The sequence below is a fragment of the Culex pipiens genome, chromosome 1 (assembly GCF_016801865.2).
Source record: "Culex pipiens pallens isolate TS chromosome 1, TS_CPP_V2, whole genome shotgun sequence".
NCBI classification, from domain to species: Eukaryota; Metazoa; Arthropoda; class Insecta; order Diptera; family Culicidae; genus Culex; species Culex pipiens.
Window position 1 is genome coordinate 125,546,322 of NC_068937.1, and position 18,468 is coordinate 125,564,789.

At 39.1% G+C, this 18,468-nt stretch overlaps 1 protein-coding gene across 3 annotated transcripts in view; it reads right to left on the reverse strand.

Annotated features, from left to right (window-relative positions):
* Positions 1 to 542: 542 nt before the first annotated feature.
* LOC120422150 (mushroom body large-type Kenyon cell-specific protein 1) overlaps positions 543 to 18,468 on the reverse strand; it is a 258,844-nt gene continuing 240,918 nt past the window's right edge. For all 3 annotated transcript variants that reach the window (XM_052706819.1, XM_052706820.1, XM_052706821.1), the window contains one exon: positions 543 to 17,015. In XM_052706819.1, coding sequence (XP_052562779.1) covers positions 14,198 to 17,015 — 2,818 coding nt within the window. In that variant the 3' untranslated portion in view covers positions 543 to 14,197. The remainder of the gene's footprint in view (positions 17,016 to 18,468) is intronic.

Genomic DNA, 18,468 nt, shown 5'->3' on the forward strand with positions numbered 1-18,468 from the left:
GGGTTGGGTTGCGTGCGTTTGTTTTTTTTTGTGGGTTCCTTTCAATTGTTATTAATTGGCTTTTTTCGTATCCGCTTTTTTTCAGATCACAAGTGGCTGATAGCATGTTTGCAGTTATGACAGGAAGATGACAACAGCAGGACGGGTAGGTTATTGCACACTCTGTACGTTTTACAGTCTTAACTAAAAGTTTCTTGTTTCTTCTAGGATGAATCGATGAACGATAGATGAATCCGATTCGGAGTGGAGTTGATGTTGAAGTTATTGAATACCTCGAGCGTGATCAGCAAGCAGCCAAGATGTAACTCATTTTAGACGATTTTCTCTAAGGTAGGTTGAAAATAATAGCTTTTTCAAATCAACAAGTATAACAAAAAATCGGAAACCGATCAAAATCTCTAAAAAATCTGCAAAATACATAAATGATTTAAAAATACTTCTGCTGGATTAACCGGTATGGTGCACAACTATGAAGTCCGTGTTTGAAAAATAAACAGCATTTGTCAGGGGGTGTCATCAAATTAAAGTTTCCACCAATTCACTTATTTTTAAATATATTTTTATTACAGTATAATAAATACTGGTTATATTCCAAATTCACATTATAAATATATTACAATAATTATTATTATATTTTTGTTGTATTATATTCCGCTTTGACGTTTTGCTTTCCGCCGTCGTACATTTATGTGTTTTCTCATTTTCTTCCTTTCTTTGCAAATTTGGTTTTGCATCGTTCATTTCTTGTGTCGGGTTTGACTTTGTTCTCAATACAACGTGTTTGCATAGGTTTTTCCTCTAGTCAAGCTTGTTGTTTGTAGCTGGTTTTCCGTCGAACATTTAGCAAAATTGTGTTGTTGTTTGTTTTCAATGCATTTTGTTTCTTGATTTGATTTGGTAGGAGCTTCCTGTCTTTGTTTTTTTTCTACAAGTTGAATTTGCAGCTTGGTTCTCTGCATTGAAACTACTTGTCAGCGTTGCAGTTTTACTTGCTTGCTGTTGTTAAATTTCTTCTCGTGATAACAATCCCACAATGTGTTAATATGTGATTTATTGATTCCGATGTTTCTTTTTCTTTGTTCTCAGTTAAGTTTGTGCATCTTTAGATGCTTTCTTCGAGCGGTCTCTGCTCTTCCTTGTGCCAAAAATACTGGAAATGGCGTGATCGGCTACAGGTGGTCTGCCGACCTGCCGGTTCTACACCAGCACTGGCATTCGTCATACATAAAAAGGCATGGAAGTTATCGTATCCAACATTATTTTGACGCGTTTTTGTTGTGTGTGTTTGATTTAGATATGGGTCTTTAGAAGCTGTTTGTTTTTTGATAGGTGATGGTCCCAAAATGACTCGCGATTTAAACTAAAGCGTAAAGTCCAATTTTTTTTCAGTAAGCTTCGTTTTTGTCGTTCTAAATGGTTATTTCAGTCTCTTTGAGTTTTGTCTTTTTTCTGTTTACTGGAGCATATTTTGCGTTTTTTTCGGTTTAAAATGGAACTAACAAAAACATCCTCTTGTCTATTGTTCGGTGTGAGTGTAACATTGCTGCAAGGTGAATTGGCGTTTGTGTGTGTGTTAGTGCATCGATGGCTGACTTGGTTGATGTAGCTTGCGCTTGCGACCTAACCGACACCTTTTATCACTAGCTATCGTCATAATTGTAACTTCAAACTAACTGAACTGCTTTACGTCTTGCTAAATAATGTATTGTACTTGTTATACGAAATGAATATTGCTTAACACTGAGTAAAAATTACATCCCTTAGGGGCTAGCCTTAAAAGTTAACCATTGGCTTCTTGCGTATGTTTTCTATTTAAATTATAAGTTTAAAATAAAAACAAAAAAAAACTAAACATTCTTAATTTAATTTGCTTGCTACTGATCCCGACACTTTGTATTCCCATGGAAGGAATCTTTCTCTGTACATAAAATAGAAAACCACATTTTTCTCTTTCTCTAACCATCTATGCCTCCTTAGCACTTTGTCTTTCCGTGTGCGGCGTACCTCCTACTGCGCTTCTCGCTGCGGTGAATTTCGTCCAGATTATGATACACAAACTAAAACCTACACGCAACCTTACCCTACCAAACTTAAGTAATGTGTGTCGCTGTTATCCCTATACGCTTACAACTTAAACTGGCACAAATTTGGGCCTTAGTCGACACTTTGCTCGCGGTTGATTCTGGCCTGTCGAAAAACGCTTTGCTAACCCTCCTAAAAATCAAAAAGCCTCTCGTCTCGAAATGAAATGATTGATAAATCTGCAAATTTACGTACTCGCTCGCGGCGCACACGCTCTCACCAACTGTCACGCTGTTACGAGCGCACTAAGCGCACACACATTCGCGGTTTCGCGCCAAGTCAGCATCCGCCAAATCATATATTAAAAACTGTTGGACTGTTATTGTGGCACAGAGAAGCTCGGATCTTCCCTGTTGCTTCTGTTGTTATTCTGTTGTTGCTATTGTTTTTTTCAGATGTTTAAATCAGGATTGTTTCCGTTTGCGCTTTGTTTGCTATTTGCACCGCACTCCTATTGTTTGTGTATTGGTTTTATCAACTTTTTCTGCATTCTTTAATAGGTAATTGGACTATTTTCTTAAAACTGTTATTTACTGGTTTGTCTATTGTAAGAAGTGATTTTTTTGTGAGTTTTCAACTTTTTTTTTGTATCTGCATGGAAAATTATCAATCGTTTGTTTTTTGTGTGTACAGTGTGATATTTAAATTTTCTGGTTTTTTAGTAATGCAAATTTTGTTCAAGAACTATCGAAGAAATTATCATTTAAACTGTATCTTTTCCAATCATTTCTGTGTTTGGTTTAGTTTAAACAACGATTTTTTGAACTCAGTGAAAAGGTCCATCACAAACTAGTTGTTGTATGTACACAAACGCTCGTGGGACAAACTGAAACAAAACTCAAGACTCAAAACAACAACAAACATAACGTACTGAAATTTGCTCTTTATTTCATATTTACATGTAGAATTCAAAACAAAAGATTAGCACAGGTTTAATGTTCGAAGCGGTACTATTACTGTCTTGAATCATGTTGTATTTTTTTGTTTTCTTGATGTGTCATATTATTATTCATCCTTATTTTATCCGTTTTTTCTGTTCATAAATCCTATTGTTTGTTTCCTTTGATCAATTAATTTATCTCTAGAGCTTTCTGCATAACTTACAATATTTTACACTTATATTTCCTTCTTTCTTATGTTACTGATAACTCATATGCCTTTTTTGTTTAACTTGTTTTTTTTTATTTGCGAAACAGTTTCCTTTCTTTCCTATGCGTCTATACTTGTTCAGCGAAATTCGCTCTTCTTTAGCAACTGTTCAGTCGCGTGCCTGTGGTTACATGTGTTTCCCCTAGTTTCTGCTTGTTGCCTTTGTTAAGTAGAAAATGCTTTTCATCCCACCTTGCTTCATTGCGTTAGGAGATTTGTTGGCCTAAGAATATTGATTCGTTTCTCTTACATTGTTATCGCTTCTTTTCCTACCACTGTTTTCGAAAACTAAGCTTAAAAATAAAACTTTTAACTTAAACGTAAATTAACTGCTTGTTTCTTTGTTTGAAAATAACAGACTCTTAAAGACACTAAGTGATAAACCAATAATTTTGAAAACAGTTGCGCTGAAATTACTCCTCAGACGGAGCTTGTAGCGCAAATAACTAATTATCTACAGTGAAAAAAAATATAACTGCAGTTGTCTTTTTAAAATCAATAATGCTCTTGTAATAAAGTCAATAAAATTAGATAGATGATAAAAAGTTGGTGAAAATAGAATAAAAACGATTATAAGCAATAAAAAAATGAACTGACATCTTGTAAGAGGTAATAAAAAATATTTGACAAAAATATAAGCTTACTATAAATGGATAAACACTTTAACGTAACAATAATGAAATTAATCAATATTCTTGCATGCTTGCCTACTTTTCCATTCTGTTCCGTTTCATCGGTATTTAGATAGAATTTTTTTTTGGAATGGTATTCAACGTTTTGATAGATTTCTCTGTTTTATGTTCCATCTTTTCGTAGTTAACCTAAACGAAAATGGTCAAAATAATATTTGTAACCGAAAACCGGTGTTTCCACGTGATCAGTCACGTGCATATTATAAAAATTAGATATTTTTACTGTCTCTTTGCGCTCTTGCTCACACTCGTTTTTCAAAGCGAGAAGTGAGCGAGCAAAAAGGAGATTGAATTGTTATTTGTTTGGGTTGTTTCAAACAAAAAACCTGAAGATTCATCTGAGGGAAACCAAACAACGTGCTGTCAGCTGTCAGCGCAACTGTCAAACCGTCATCTACCACCGTTTTGTTGAGTCGTCCCATGGGAATGTGATGTTGTTTGACGAGGTGATCGTCCCTGAATTACGTTTTGTAGCTTTGTTTACTAAATGCTTAACCTTTGGAATGCTACTGTGTGTGTGTGTTTGAGTGAGTGTACACGTGACAGATGACGGCTCATTTGACATTTGAACCGACAGATTTGAGCTCATGTTTGGGTCCCACTGTCGTTGTTTGTTTTGCTGCTGTAGTTGTTGATGTTTAATCCTGTTTTGTATCTGTATTTTCCTTGTAGTATAAGAAACTTATACCGGGTGCCTGGGGAATAGACCCTTTTTGGGCGCTATATTTTGGTCTATTGTTTGAGTTATGGTGATGGTTATGTTAACGGTGTATGTGTGTAAATGTGTGTTTGCTTGTTTTAGTAATAAACTTTTTTTCGTACTGGTTGCTATGGATGCTGCTGTATGTGAGAATGTGGATTTCTGCTTACTTTTGCGGTGTATTGGTGTACATTGTGGCTATTGTTGTTGTCAGTTGGAATATAAACTTAAAGGCTTACGGAACAGAAAACACGAAAAAGATTTTTGTTCTTGGTACCGTGCTATTTTCCGAAATGGGTACCAAAACTGCTGTGATGGTTAAGTCATTAATCGTGTGTTACCTGTGTGATCTTGGCTGTTGAAGGTAACACTTCGTTCTATCGTCTCTTTTAACTGGTTCAAAAGGTGATGTAATTTTCAAGTTCTCCTCTGGTTGTAAAGTTTTATTTTGTTTTAGTTTTATTTTGGACCACAAAGTTCACGAGTTCATATGTGATTTTGTTTTGAATGATTTTTGTTTTTGATTTTCAGTTGTATATAATTTTGATAGCTCTCTAAATAGTATTTTTTTTTCTTTTGTGGATCTTCCGTTTCTTAAACCATTTACGATTAGGGTTGTTTTTTTTTGTTGCTTTTTGATGATAATTTTGTGTTTAATTTTTTCTCGAATCAAATTTTGCGTTTTGATTATAAAAGATACCTAAATATTTTTTTCCAGTTTACTTTTAGTTTCCTAAAAATTTAAATTAGTTTTAATTCATGGGTTTCCATCTTATTTTGTTTCGCTAGTCTGTTTTTAATATAACCTATATCACATTTAGACATTTCAAGAAAAATATAAAGTTCATGTAACCCTTGATGGTTCTCCTTTTCGAAATGTTTTTCCTCACATCGTTCTTTTCTTCAATGTGTATATGTAAATTTGGACAGAAAATACATACATATCATTTTTCCTTATTGTTTTGGATGTATATAAATTTCCATTCTTATTGTTTTTAACTTACTGCCGACGATGATTAATGACTATATTCACACATCAATATTTTTGCATTTTCTCCATAACGTTTTTGTTTTCTTGAGGGGAAAAATGGTAAACACGAGTTTCTTCGACTATGCTGTGTTTCGTTTCCGGACAGAAAGTAACAAAAATATTTACAAAAAGCTTTTTTTTTCATTTTGTTTCTTCCTAGCGTCAAAACAATAGAGTTTCCGTGTATGTGTATGTGTTAGGTTTCCGTTTCTACTTCATCCTAATATTCAAAAGCACCATTTCGTTTACACCTTATCATAGATTTCATCCGCAAAAAGTAAAATGGAAAAGCGAGCTATTTTCCACGATTTAACAAAACAAAAACGATCTTTTTTTTGCTAAGATGGATGTTTGCTCCTAATCGAAAGCGAATGACGTGCAGCCAATTTAGTGTATGTGTGATTCTGTGTTGCCGCTTTGGTGTTTGTGTGTGTATTTGTGTCGACCAATCGCTATCACAATGACATAATTTTGAACGCTCCTAAGGAGTTATGCGTTTTTCCCTAACCAATTACAAACTAAAATCACAATTTTTAGCACAATTTTGATTCCAATTTTGTTGCGAAAGCTTTCCGACCGTGTTTTTTTTTTCTCCTGTTTTCAATATTCGAACACACTTAACCAATCACAGTTTCGTTCGCGGCTGCGTACTTAAGAATTTTGCTGCTCAGTCTCGTATCATTCCATTATTTTGTTTACAGTTTTGGTTTTGCGGGTTTGAACACGGAGGGAAATTTTCCACTCTCATCACAATTTAGTATTGCCAATTCGGTATGAATGAAAACGGAAAAAAGGTTTTTTTGTTTTTCCAACGGGTTGGGGTTAGCTATTTACACTTTTTTTTTGCAATTCCATGCGTTGTTAAACAAACCATTTCTGACAAATTCTTCAGCAGCGATGTTTAGGACGAATGTTAACACACTTGTTAATGTTTTACTATGAGAAAGCGTGAAACCTTTATATTTCTTCCTAAAGAAAGATGAAATAAAAATAGTACAGGCTGTTTCTTTACTCAGTTGTTTGTTTTCATGCCAAAATATTGCCTAAAATAGAGTTTTTTTTTCTAAAGTTTTTTTCCCCGTTTTTTTCAGTCGCCAGACGTTGAAATCATGAGTTAAGATTTTGTTTCCTATCGCCTATAAAAATAGTTACTTGTTTTTCAGTAGTGACACGGTTTTTTGTTCCACCTTCGCGAGAGATATAATTTTGATAGTTTGCTTTGCTAGACATTGAAAACAGTTCATTTCTTCCTTTTTGGTTACTAATAAAGTTGCACTTCCGTGCTTCAGTAAAGTATTTTTTAGGTTTTTTTTACTTCCACGAACGATTTGTTAAACAACCATATACAATGTGTGTCAATGTGTTATGTTTTTGTCAGTTTAATTCAATAGAATGGTCACACAGTAATTTTTGCGTATGCGTTTATTTTTGGTGTGTGTTTTTTATGTTTTCTTATGAATAAGTTCCAAACTGGCTGTACAGGATTTATGCTTCGAATGGTTGTTTTTCTTGATGATTTTGTTTTATAAGTTATAAGGCATTTTTTCTAAACACGACTTTTTCTTCTTTTTTTCTATAACGTATTCTTTTGTTTTGCTTTGGGCCATGTGATTCACTGCATTAATTTTTTTTCTGTAAAGAGGTGGACAGTTTTGTTTTACTTGTTTTGTCATAGATTTAACAAAAAATGTAAAAATCAACCAAATTTTTGTTATCAAAATTTTAAAGGAGATTTCCAGACAGGATACTTTTGGGCCGCTTGTAGGCCAACTTATTAATCTTGTCTCGTTTTCTGGCACATTCATGGTGGTAAAATTTGTTTATTTTTCTTTCTACCAAAGAGCATAAAACATATACAAAGTAATTAAAACGTGTTTTGTTTTTGTTTTCCGTTATTGTTGCTTTGCTTTGTTTATTTTTTGTTGGTTCTTCGTAGAGGCATTTGCTGATAGGGGTATGGGTATGGGTGTGTTTGTGGTTGTGCTCGCTTGTTTCTTGGACTACTATGATTCTATTTGTTTACTTGTATGATTTGTTTTATTGTTTCAGGCAGCCATCTTAGATTTGTATGTTTGTTTTTCTTTGTTTATTGTTGTTATTAATGACAGATACTCAAGAAAACCCTAATGAACAAACGATCGTCTCGACGATAAATCTTCTTGTTGTTGATCTCAATTTCTCCTAAAAACTCGCTCACCGTGTAGAAAAATATGTTCAACAAGAATAGTACAGGTCTCACCGGAATGATTTCCGAAGCAAGAATATTAAACTTTGAATAAGTCTACTCTGTTATCCTGCATCGAGCTCGAGGAATAGGCATACTCAATCTAAGTTGCATAATAAACATTTAACTAATCGTTCGTCTTACTTTCGTATTACTTCCTGTTCGTATGCTGAGTAAATTTCCATTCTGAAACGGAATGAAGTGATCTCGAGGTTCTCAAGCAGCGCAATGGCAAACATGTTTTTGATTCATTCCAATAAGCGACAAGTCTTGGCATTAACTATGTGTTTGTTTTATGCTTTACTTTTTGTTTTTGTTTTAATTCTTCCAGCAACATGTCTTTGTTTTTACTTTCTTTCATTACTGTATTTGTGTGTTTGTGTGATTTGATTCTATTGTAAAAGAATTGGAATTACTGTAGTACGAAATTTGCATTAACACACGCTCACTGTTTGCAGACCATTGCCAGGTCGAGTGTGCGTGTGGGTGTTTATTAAACGGAGTTTTCTTATTGTAAATTTTTCACATTTCGATTTGTTTTTTTTTTTTACAGCTATTGTATTTTTGGCAATCGAGGGGTCCCGCACGCGGTAGCTCTGACGCACTGCGCGGGGGACTGCTCGATTGGTTGAATTTTTGCAGCGTGTGCTTGTGATTAAGTTCTATTGTAGGAGTGTGTAATTGTTAGTTTGTATTTGTTTGTGTATCTTGTTGTTGTTGTTGTTGTTGGGGATCAAGGGATAAAGGGAACGGGGTGAATTGGGTTATAACTTCTTATAGTAATAATTATTACTGCTTTAGAAAAAGTAACAGATAGATATAAAAAATGTGTGTGAGTGTGTATTGGTAATCAACTGTTTGTTTGTATGTGCAGTAGAAAATACATAGAAGAACTTGTGTTCTTCCACGTAACCAGGCTATTGTAGTTTAGACAAAACGGTGTTGTGTTGTTTGTGAGATTGTTTGTGTGTGTGTGTGTGATCAAATAATGCATTAATTGTTGTGTCAACTATTGCAGTAAAAGTTTGTTTGTTTTTATCGACTATGGTAGCAGCAATAATCATTTCAATTTGTTGGTGTGTTTTGTGTTTGTAGTTGTGTGAGAGATATCCATTGCTATTGTTTGTTTACTATTGATGCATATGTTTGGTTTTGATAGCTATTGTTCAATTACTATAGCACACTGGATAGCGTATTATAGTAACAATCGACTGTCGGCTTAGATTTGTTTGTGGGGAGGTTGAAGTTTGGTTGTTTTATATAATAGTTTGTTACGCTGTTTCGTACAATTTGGGGTCGAACACTCCACGATAAAAGTGGATACCTAACATGAGAATCAAAAGAAGATCGGCATAACTAGTAGTAAGCAATGGTCGAGTGATCACTGTCAGGTCCGCTGATATCGAGTTCGAGTTTGTGTTTGTGTGTTCGACCCGGTACGATATAACGCGTGTACGACGCGACCTGTGGCTGCTTGTGTTGGTGTTGATGTGCCGCCAGTGTTCGCTTCGTACACTTGCGTTGTTATTTATGTATGTGTGTGTTCAAATTTTTCCAGTAATCCGAAATGTGTCCAGTTGGCCAAAAGTGTTTTGTTGTGTTTACTTGCAAAATCCAAAGTTGGTGGTCTGGTTTGTTACGAAAGAAAAATAAAAATTGTAGCAGCAGTATTTTGATATTTAACGTAAAAGAAACCCTTTCAACAAGAGATGTTGCTGTTTGTCCGCCGATGGTGTTTGCAGACTTTGTACATTGATGTTGTTATTTTCGGTTATTCCTGTTTGCTTGACATTCTTTTTTTAACATAAACCTAACCAAATGTTCATTAAGATGTTTTGATCGCTTGTTGGTATGTTAGAATAATGCCAGCCAAAAGTTTCAGAACTTGACTAATTTCTCGCGCTTGGATGTATGTTATTTTATCTATCCTCACTTAAAAATTGGTAAAACAAGTAGAAAATGCTTGTTAAAAAAGATTGCACTAGCTATCAGTAGGATTTTTGTTCGTTTCCGAACAGAAAAGATTTTGATTTTCGTTTGTTTAAGTTATGTAAGCAATTGCTCAAAGAAAGTTGTACTGCTTAAGAGGGGATAAAAGAAAAAAAAAAGTATCATGCTTCAAGGAATTCCGACTTTCTCTTCTTTGATAGAACCGAACGTTTCTGGTATTTTTGTTTGTTTACCTCGTAATCAATCTTGTGTCTCTCCAATAATTTTTGTTAAGATTTACGCTTAGTTTTGCTGTTAAAACACTTACCCAGACTTGTTTTGTGTGTGTTTTGCTTGCCTCGAATGAAGATTTTGCCTTTTGTTTTACCGAAAATGCGTTCTTTGATGCATTTGTTTTCTTTTATCAATGTTTCAAAGCGTTTCCCTTTAGCTGTCACATGTTTGTTCAAGTTTCTTTTTTGTTTTCTTTTGTTACCTATACAAAAACTGCTCTAATAATTTTCTTCACTGTTTTTCTTTACAATTTCTCGTGAATTTTAATAAGACTTTCTCTTACTTCACATAGGTTTTCCTTTTTTGTTGCTTTTTTTTGTAAATATAGAATTAAATAATTTTCCCTATATATTTTAATTTATTTTTACCTTTGCTTCATCATGTGTTTTCTTTTCTTCTCCCGTGTTTTCACCTTTTTTAATATAAATAACGAATATGTTACGGTTTATATCGTTCTAATTGCACTTTTTTATTATTTTTAATATTAAATTACTCCTTTTTTTCTTCTAACAAAAACAAATCGGTATCTCCGTTCGGTTGTTTTGCTTCGTAACACAAGTAAGTTGTAGTTGTAGGTATGGTGGTGGTAGTTGTAATAGTTGTGGTGGTTGGTAGAACGCCACCACTTTGGTGACGAGCAGCCGAATCATAAACCGAATCGCGCATAAACAAAAAGTGGTTCAGAAATGTTTGTGTGTGTGTGTGTTTAAAATCGGGTTTGTTGCTTCACTGTTGTGTTTGAAAGAATGGAAACAATGGCCTGTTTTTGGGTTTACTTCATATCTGGATTGCTCTATTGATGTATTCCTGTACGTGTGTGTTTGTTAATGTTAACCGAAAGTTTTCGAAAGATTTGTTTGATTTTGTTTTGATTTAGCTACGCTCAAAAACACACTTTCTTCTCTCTTTTTTGTTTGTTGAAACTTCCTCTCTCATATTTTTGTTTCACTTAACGAAATATGTTTCTTTCGCTTTTTGTTGTTGTTTTAGAGAAAAATATACATCAAAATTTTGGATTATCAATCACAGATAGTGTATAAATATACTTTCAATAATTAATTATAATATATTATGTATAATTTTACCTTCATATAAAATTTTCTCCATTGTTTGTTTTTTTTCTGTCTTTCATCTCTGTGTGTTATTTTTGTTTTGATTCCGAAGCGGTATGAGATTTAAAACATGTTGTTTCGAAAATAGAAAATTTGTTCAGCTGGTAAATCATTTCGTTTAATTTTTTGGGGAATAGATTTTTTAGGGGATGTGAACGAGGTATGTGTGTTTTGAGGGGGTATGTATGAGGAATCAATTTCAAAACCGAAAATGTTAAATGGGATAGCTAAACAATAGTGCTGTTTAATTTTTCTTGTTTGTCCATTTTTCTGCATTCTTTTGAGGTATACGCGACGTGAAGACACACACATATATAATATATTTTTCTCTGCTTGTGTTTGTTTTTTCTTCTCTTATACTTTTTGATCACTACACTCTCAGCCGACAGAGGGGTCAGAATCGAGGGTGCAGCGTGGATTCTTTTTATTTTTGGGATTTTGTTTGCGCTATGAAGGAAGGGGGCAATTTCCACTCTATAGTTTGCCTTCCGACCTGCGATTTTCACTGATAGTTATAATAAATTGTGAGGATTAATGATAATGAGATGCGAAACATTTAAATTTTTTATATTTTACTGACGCGTCTTTCTTGTGGTAGTCGTGCGCGTGTTTTTGTCTTGTAACCTTAGTTAAAACACCGAGTTTACTTTTTTTGTTGTGATATTTTGCTGTCCCTTAAATTTTGATATTTTTCACGTAGTACACAAATACTTTTTGGTGGATTTTTATTTTGATTTGGTTTAAGATAAAAACGTCGAAACATAGAATATTTTACTGTTGTATCCTTTGCAGCTTTTTTTTGTTAAAATGCATCATAAATTTTGTCTTTGCTTTTTATATTTTCTCAAAGGTAAACATAAATATATTTACGATTTTTCTTTTTGATACTGTTTTTGTGTTTTTTTGCTTACTATATCGATAGATTTTTCCATTTTTCTGAATAGAATTTTGAACACCAAATATGACGTTTTTTTATAAATCGATACACGTTTTGACGAGTAGTTTTTTGTTTTGTTTTAATTTTGTTAGCCACGACATTAATTTACTTTGTTTACAAAATGTGCAAAAGTTTGTTTTTATCTCTTTTTTTCCAAAACTGTTGGTTGTGTTTGTCCGTGTTTGACAAAGATTTACATAAAAAGCATTTTCAAGTTGACGATTTCTGTTTTTTTTTCTGTAGCTGATGAAGGATTGGATAAGTTGTGGAGTGGAAAAAAATTAACGAATTTCATAATGATGAAAAATCCAGACTAAAGTTAATGAAATTATCCGGGGAAAAAGGATCTTTTCATCGAGACATCATCATCCTGATTTAAAACCAGGAATGGGGGGAAACAAAAAATAAAAGTATATCGAGAGGGCTTGGATAATTGCGTGTTTGATCGATTCATTTTTTTTCTGCTCCTGTTGTAGTCGTTCGTGGTACTTCCCCGGCGACCTCGCCTTAATTCACAGTCATTACAGTACGTGAATGTGTGAGTAACTGGGGATTGTTTTAATTGAGTTGCGGCAAGGGTTGAAACGTTGTTTGGAGAGGGTAGCTTCTGGGTGGGCTGTCCAAAAATATATTCTTTTGAAATTTGACAATACGACTAACTTCAATTAATTATTTTTTTATAATCTGGAAATTAACATTCAAATTTAGGTAAAGAACAAATATTTTAGACATTGCAAACTCTTTTTTTTTAACTAATTATCGATCGTTTCAATAAGTAGGCAAATGAACCCACCTTGCACCGCACGGGTACAGGAAAAAAAATAAAAAAAGGTTCCAGTTAATCCCGCATCAATCGGCGGTCCCCGGGTGGACGATAACTGCTGGCTCCGGGGCCTAGCCCCGGCGAAGAAAATTCGCGTGCGTTGTTCCGGCAGGGTGCGTAGCGGGTTTTTTTTTTTAATTCATCCCCACCCCATCGTAGCTATTTGATAGCTGTACCGATATGACAAATGCAGATTAATTAATCTTTGTTGATTTTTTTTGCTGCTGTCTCTCTCTCTCTCCCTCCTGTACACCAGGGGGAAATAATTTTTATTTGATTCGTGGTTTATCACGTTTTTTTGTTGTTGTTTGAAGCAAGAGTTCGCTGGGGACAGGTTGTGGGGGCCATTTGAAGCAATTTGGCGCTAATGGCAACATCAAAAATCAATTGTGACAGGATCACGCAGAGTGGGGACTGATGAAACGATTCAAATACGTCATATTTAAATTATTAAGGGGGTAAGGGATGTGGTGACGGGATAGTCGTTTCTGAATGTTACCTAAAAACTTGATGTTTTGACTGCGTTATCTCTGTTGTTCCTTGCTGTTTGTAAAATGATAAAAAACTCCAAAAGTTGTCTCTTTGTCTCATAAATCATCTCCGCACGGTTATATTATAAAAATCAGACTTTCTGATTGACTGATCCTACCTTTTTTATATTTTCGGCTGCTTCCCTTACTGCTTGTTTGTTTGTGGTTGTGTACGAGAGATAGTCTGAGGAGTATGTGGGTAGTTGGGGGTTTGAGGGGACGTTTTCCAAAATTTGCGATTTTCTTGTTTGTTTTTGTCCGCTAGGAAAGGAGAGTTTGGTGGTAGAGTGAGGGAAAGGTGTGTGGTTTCGGAATTTACAAGAGCCTATTTGTCGATTGTCAAAAAACTTGCGTTTTCTAATGATTCTTCTTCTTCATCACCTTAAAAACCATTCTCTAATGCTTTTCACTAGTGTGTATTGTTTTTGTTTTTTTTTGCGATTTTCGTCTTACTAATTCATCATCATTAATATTTTGATTCTCCGTTTTCTTTTTTGCTTAAAAGAGTTGTGTGTTTTGTGTGTGTGTGTTTGTGGATAAAAATTGTTAACACTTGCACATGCATTATCCCCAGTTTAACTACAATAATAATATTTGAACTACATTTTGTTCTCCCATTGTTTGCCGCCATTTTGATTCTAACCTAGTAGCGTGCTGGAGCGCCACAACAGCAGCGCCTCTCGTGGCAGCCACTTCTATGAGCTGTCGTCGGTCGCCGCCGTTGGCAGCTTGGTAACGAGCCGGTGCGACAGCTGCTGTTGATGATGGTGAAGTTGCTGCTGCTGTTGCTGCTGGAGTTGTTGCTGGAAGTTGTTGTCGCCGTTGTGTTGATCTTCCATCGGTGTCCTCTTGTGGTGGTGCGCCGCGGACAGCGATGTGAGATCCTCACGCATTTTGAGGATGCTTTCGACGGCGAGGTTGCCCTGGGCAAGCAGTTCCGAAGCGGAACTCGCTGTGCCGGTGCCATCGAGGGAGGTATTCAGATGTCGTTGCTGGTGCTGGTGCTGTTGCTGCTGGAGCTGAAGCTGGTGGTGCGGAAGGTGATCGTTGAAGCTGGCGGTGGCATTTGGCGGTTTACTGCTACTCGTGGACGAGGTGGACGACGCACCGGGACTAGCACGTTCCCGTTTGATGATTTCGGGCAGAAAGTTGAGCGGACTGGTGGCACTGCGCTTAGCACCGACCTTGGCAAGATGGGCTGCGGACGGGTCGTCCGATCCGGCTGTCGCCGACGAGGACGAGCCCGCTGTCGCTGGCGTCGTTCGCAGGTTGTTGTTTTTCATCAGCTGATCGAACAGCGCTCCGTGAGACATCTCGCCGGGTTTCTTGTCCAAACTGTGCCGGATGATGTCGTCCAGCAACGATCCGTTCGTACTGGTTCCGTCGTATATGCTTTCGGCAAGTTCTCGCGCAGTTTTGGGTCCGCTCGGGCCGGAGTTGTTCATCGGCGATCCCTTCGAACCTTGAGGATCCTGAAACCGCTGCATCATCGGTGAGGCGAAGATACTGTCGTTGGCATTGGTTCCACTAGATCCAGCTCCTCCGGCAGCTCCCGCTGATTGACGACCAAAGTCCATGGGCAGCCCGGAGAAACCAGCCGCCGCATGGGGCCACAAAAACGGAGCTCCGTACGGCAGCTGTGAAGCCATAGATGCCGGGTCAAACATTGGCATTTTGAGTCCTCCGTTCGGAGACGCTCCCGGGTACTGACTCTTCATTTGTCCTCCCTTTGATCCCGATCCCATCGCCAAGTTTTTACTCTTGTCCATATTCCGCATCACAGAACTGCCCGCCCCGAGATCCGACTTGAGTCCGTCCAATCCGGGCTGCGGTTTTGGCTCGCGCTTCCTTGGCCTCATCAGGTGCCGTTCTTTGACCTTGTACTCGAGCGTCGAATGCGGTACACCGTAGTAACTACCAGCGCGGTGAACCGACATTTCTCCCCGCTGCACAGCCTTGACCGCTTCCACCAGGCTATCACGGTCGTAGTTTCGGTACTTGCCTCGCTTTGGTCGAGTGCCCTTTCCACCGGTGCCAGTGTTGGCAAGCTGGGCCGCCGTCATTTGCGTGATGTTTGGATCCCGGCCGAACCGCGAAATGTCCGTACCGCCCAGGTTCTTGATGACCGAGATGGTTGGCCGCTTGTACTGTTCCATCTCCATCTGTTGCTTGAGCAGATCGGACTGGTGATGTTGTTGGAAGTTTTTGCTGATGCTTCTTGCGATCACGTCGTTGATGGACAGCATCGACTTGCCGCCCAAGAGGCTGGGCGGTGACTGGGAGTTACTGCGGGGTCGGATGCCCAGCGGCGGCGATATCACGGACGACAGGTGGTGAGGATGGTGATGGTTTAGAACCGGCGGTTGCGGCTGACCGGGCACTTGCTGATCACGGTCGCGATGTGCCGCCGGATGTAGCGAGTGGGGACTAGCGGTGTGCACTGATCTAGCGCTATTGCTGTTTGCACTGGGGCCAGCGGCTAGACTGCTGAGATCACGCACCGTTGGAGGTGGGGCAGTGGGTGGCGACGGTGTGGACAGACTGTGATGGTGGTCACCGTTCTTGCTGGTGGCCAACAGAGCGGCCGCCGTTGCTGGCATCGGAGAACCACCGGGAACGGGTTTGTACGAGGGGATCTTCAGGATTACCTGCGAATCATCGCTGCCACCGTCGTTCAGGTCCATCGAGGAGGTCGTGGTCTCCGGAGTTCCGGACGCCGTTCGAGGTTTGTTCTGTTGCTGTTGCAGATACGGCAGAAGTCGCGGATCGATCGGTTGGCCATTGTTGAGGGTGGGCGTGCTAGCGCTCGGTCGAGGAGGTTCGTTTGCCTTCTTGATCTGCTCGATCAGTTCCTGCTGCTGAACCAGCTTGTTGACCAGTTCCGGTAGTACCGACAGGGCCGTTTGGATAGCATTCGCTTCCTCCGGGCTTTTGGCGGCATTCGTCAAACCGGAGATGCCTCCTGCCAGCAGAAGGCTCTGCAGCTGAACCAACAGGTTAGGATCGAGTAGGTTGGAATTACTGGCGCTCGCGGCAGACGGCGCTGCTGACTGAGGCGTCACCGATTTTTGGGGCGTTTGGACTGGCTTCACCGTAGGGGTACTCGTTGCCGCCGGTTCGGGCGTCGCTTGCTGCTGAGGAGGCGTCGACGGACCGGATCCTGGTTCCGGCTTGGGAGTTCCAGCGTACATTCGCAGATACGCCTCGGCAAACGCTTGCTGGTTCAGCTTAAGTTGATAGCTTTCCTCCTTACCTATGTCTCCGTCCTCGACCGAATCCTTGTCGTCGTCGTCGTCCACCAGCGCCGCCAGCGACATGTTGTGCAGCATCTCGCGCTTGTGCTCCATGGCCAGCTTGTACACCTTGTTGCGCAACGTGGACCGCGGGATACCGTACTGAACGGCAGCTCGTCGCGTCCCCAGCCGGCCATTCAGGATGTCGTGCAGGGCGTTCTGTAGCTCGTCCTCGGTGTACGTCCGACGACCTCCGATGGGCGACAGGCGGGGTTTGGCTCTGCGAATAGAGAGAGATAGAGATGCGTATTAGTTAGAGCGAACTTGCTTTCGGGTCTTGCTTAGACACGCTGCTTCGTTTAACCTCGCACGCACACTTCGAAAAGACGCGTGCTTAGAAAAGATGGAAGGGGACGCTTCCATTCTTTTTTTTTCGGCAGTTTCTAATGCCACAGAAGGTCGCAGCAAAGAGGAACGGAGAACAGTTTAGGCGCATGATTTTCGGAGAAGGAGGAGCGACGACCATCATGGCGTCGAGATTAGAACCATTGTTGTTCAATTGATTCACCCCGGTAACCGGAGATCGGTGAGAACCGAAAAAAAAGTCCCCACCTAACCGTTTTGTGAGTCACGGTTTTTGACTCGATGACCTAAGCAAAGTGCCCTGACACGAAGAACCGCAAACCAACGGGTCCCGAAAATCCCTTGTCTAGGCGTTTTTGGTTTCGAGGAAATTTTCACCGATACCGTGCTGCATGTCCAGGAATGTTTGCGGAGCGCTGCAAGTTACGGTACTTGCTGTTTGATCGAGTTTTGTTTGGTTCCCAGGGTGGCAGGGGTTTGCGAGCGTGGTTAAGTGAGGTTTTTCGCAAATAGATTCACTGTGAGTTCGAAGACCACTGGCGAAAATAAACTGTTAATGCACAAAAAAGGGCAGGACGAAAACTGTCAATTTTTCGGTTTTTGCCGGATTGGTGCAACTTGGCTAGACTGTCGACTTGGCCAAATCGATGGGAACCACTTGTGGGAAAGTCGCGACGCGATATCGGTTGGATAACAGGACTGTTGTCAGAGATGGTACGCCGAGTTCTCGGAACAACGGGCAAGTTCAACGATCTTTCCCGGCTAGAAAAAAAAGAGCGCGTAAATTACAAAACCAAACTCGGGAAAAGGGGGAAGAACCCCGTCGGCCCCCTTGGTTGGCTATTGAGCGACTCTATTTGAGGTTCTGGGAGGCGGTCGGTCGGTGGTCATACGCTGGAACAGTGCGTTTCTGATGATGAGTTGCGATCACTTGAAGTGCTCGCCCGGGAGATGGCGCGGTGATAAGTCCATGAAAAGAAGACTCGTCAAGAACCATGTTTGGCTCGGTGCACTTCAATAACGATGATGAATTGCACAATCAATTATGCAGTTTTTGAGAGGTGTCCGAGAAGGTGATCAGAGCGGGAGATTATTTGAAGAAGTGGGAGGAACGACGGTTGGATTCTTAGGAATCGCTCAATTGTCTGTGCTGTCAGCTAATTCCAGCAAATCTCTACCTCCTGTTCTTTCACCGTGAGACTGCGGCGTTTGTTTCCTAAAATTGACTCAAATTCGTCCCATTCCCCAAATTGAAGCGAATTGCATCAACAAAACTGCTTCCACGAACGTTTTTCAAGGTGTTGTAAAAAAGGTGGGAACAAAGTACGAAGTTGACGCAGGCTCTCCAACTTCAATTTTGTCATTACCCA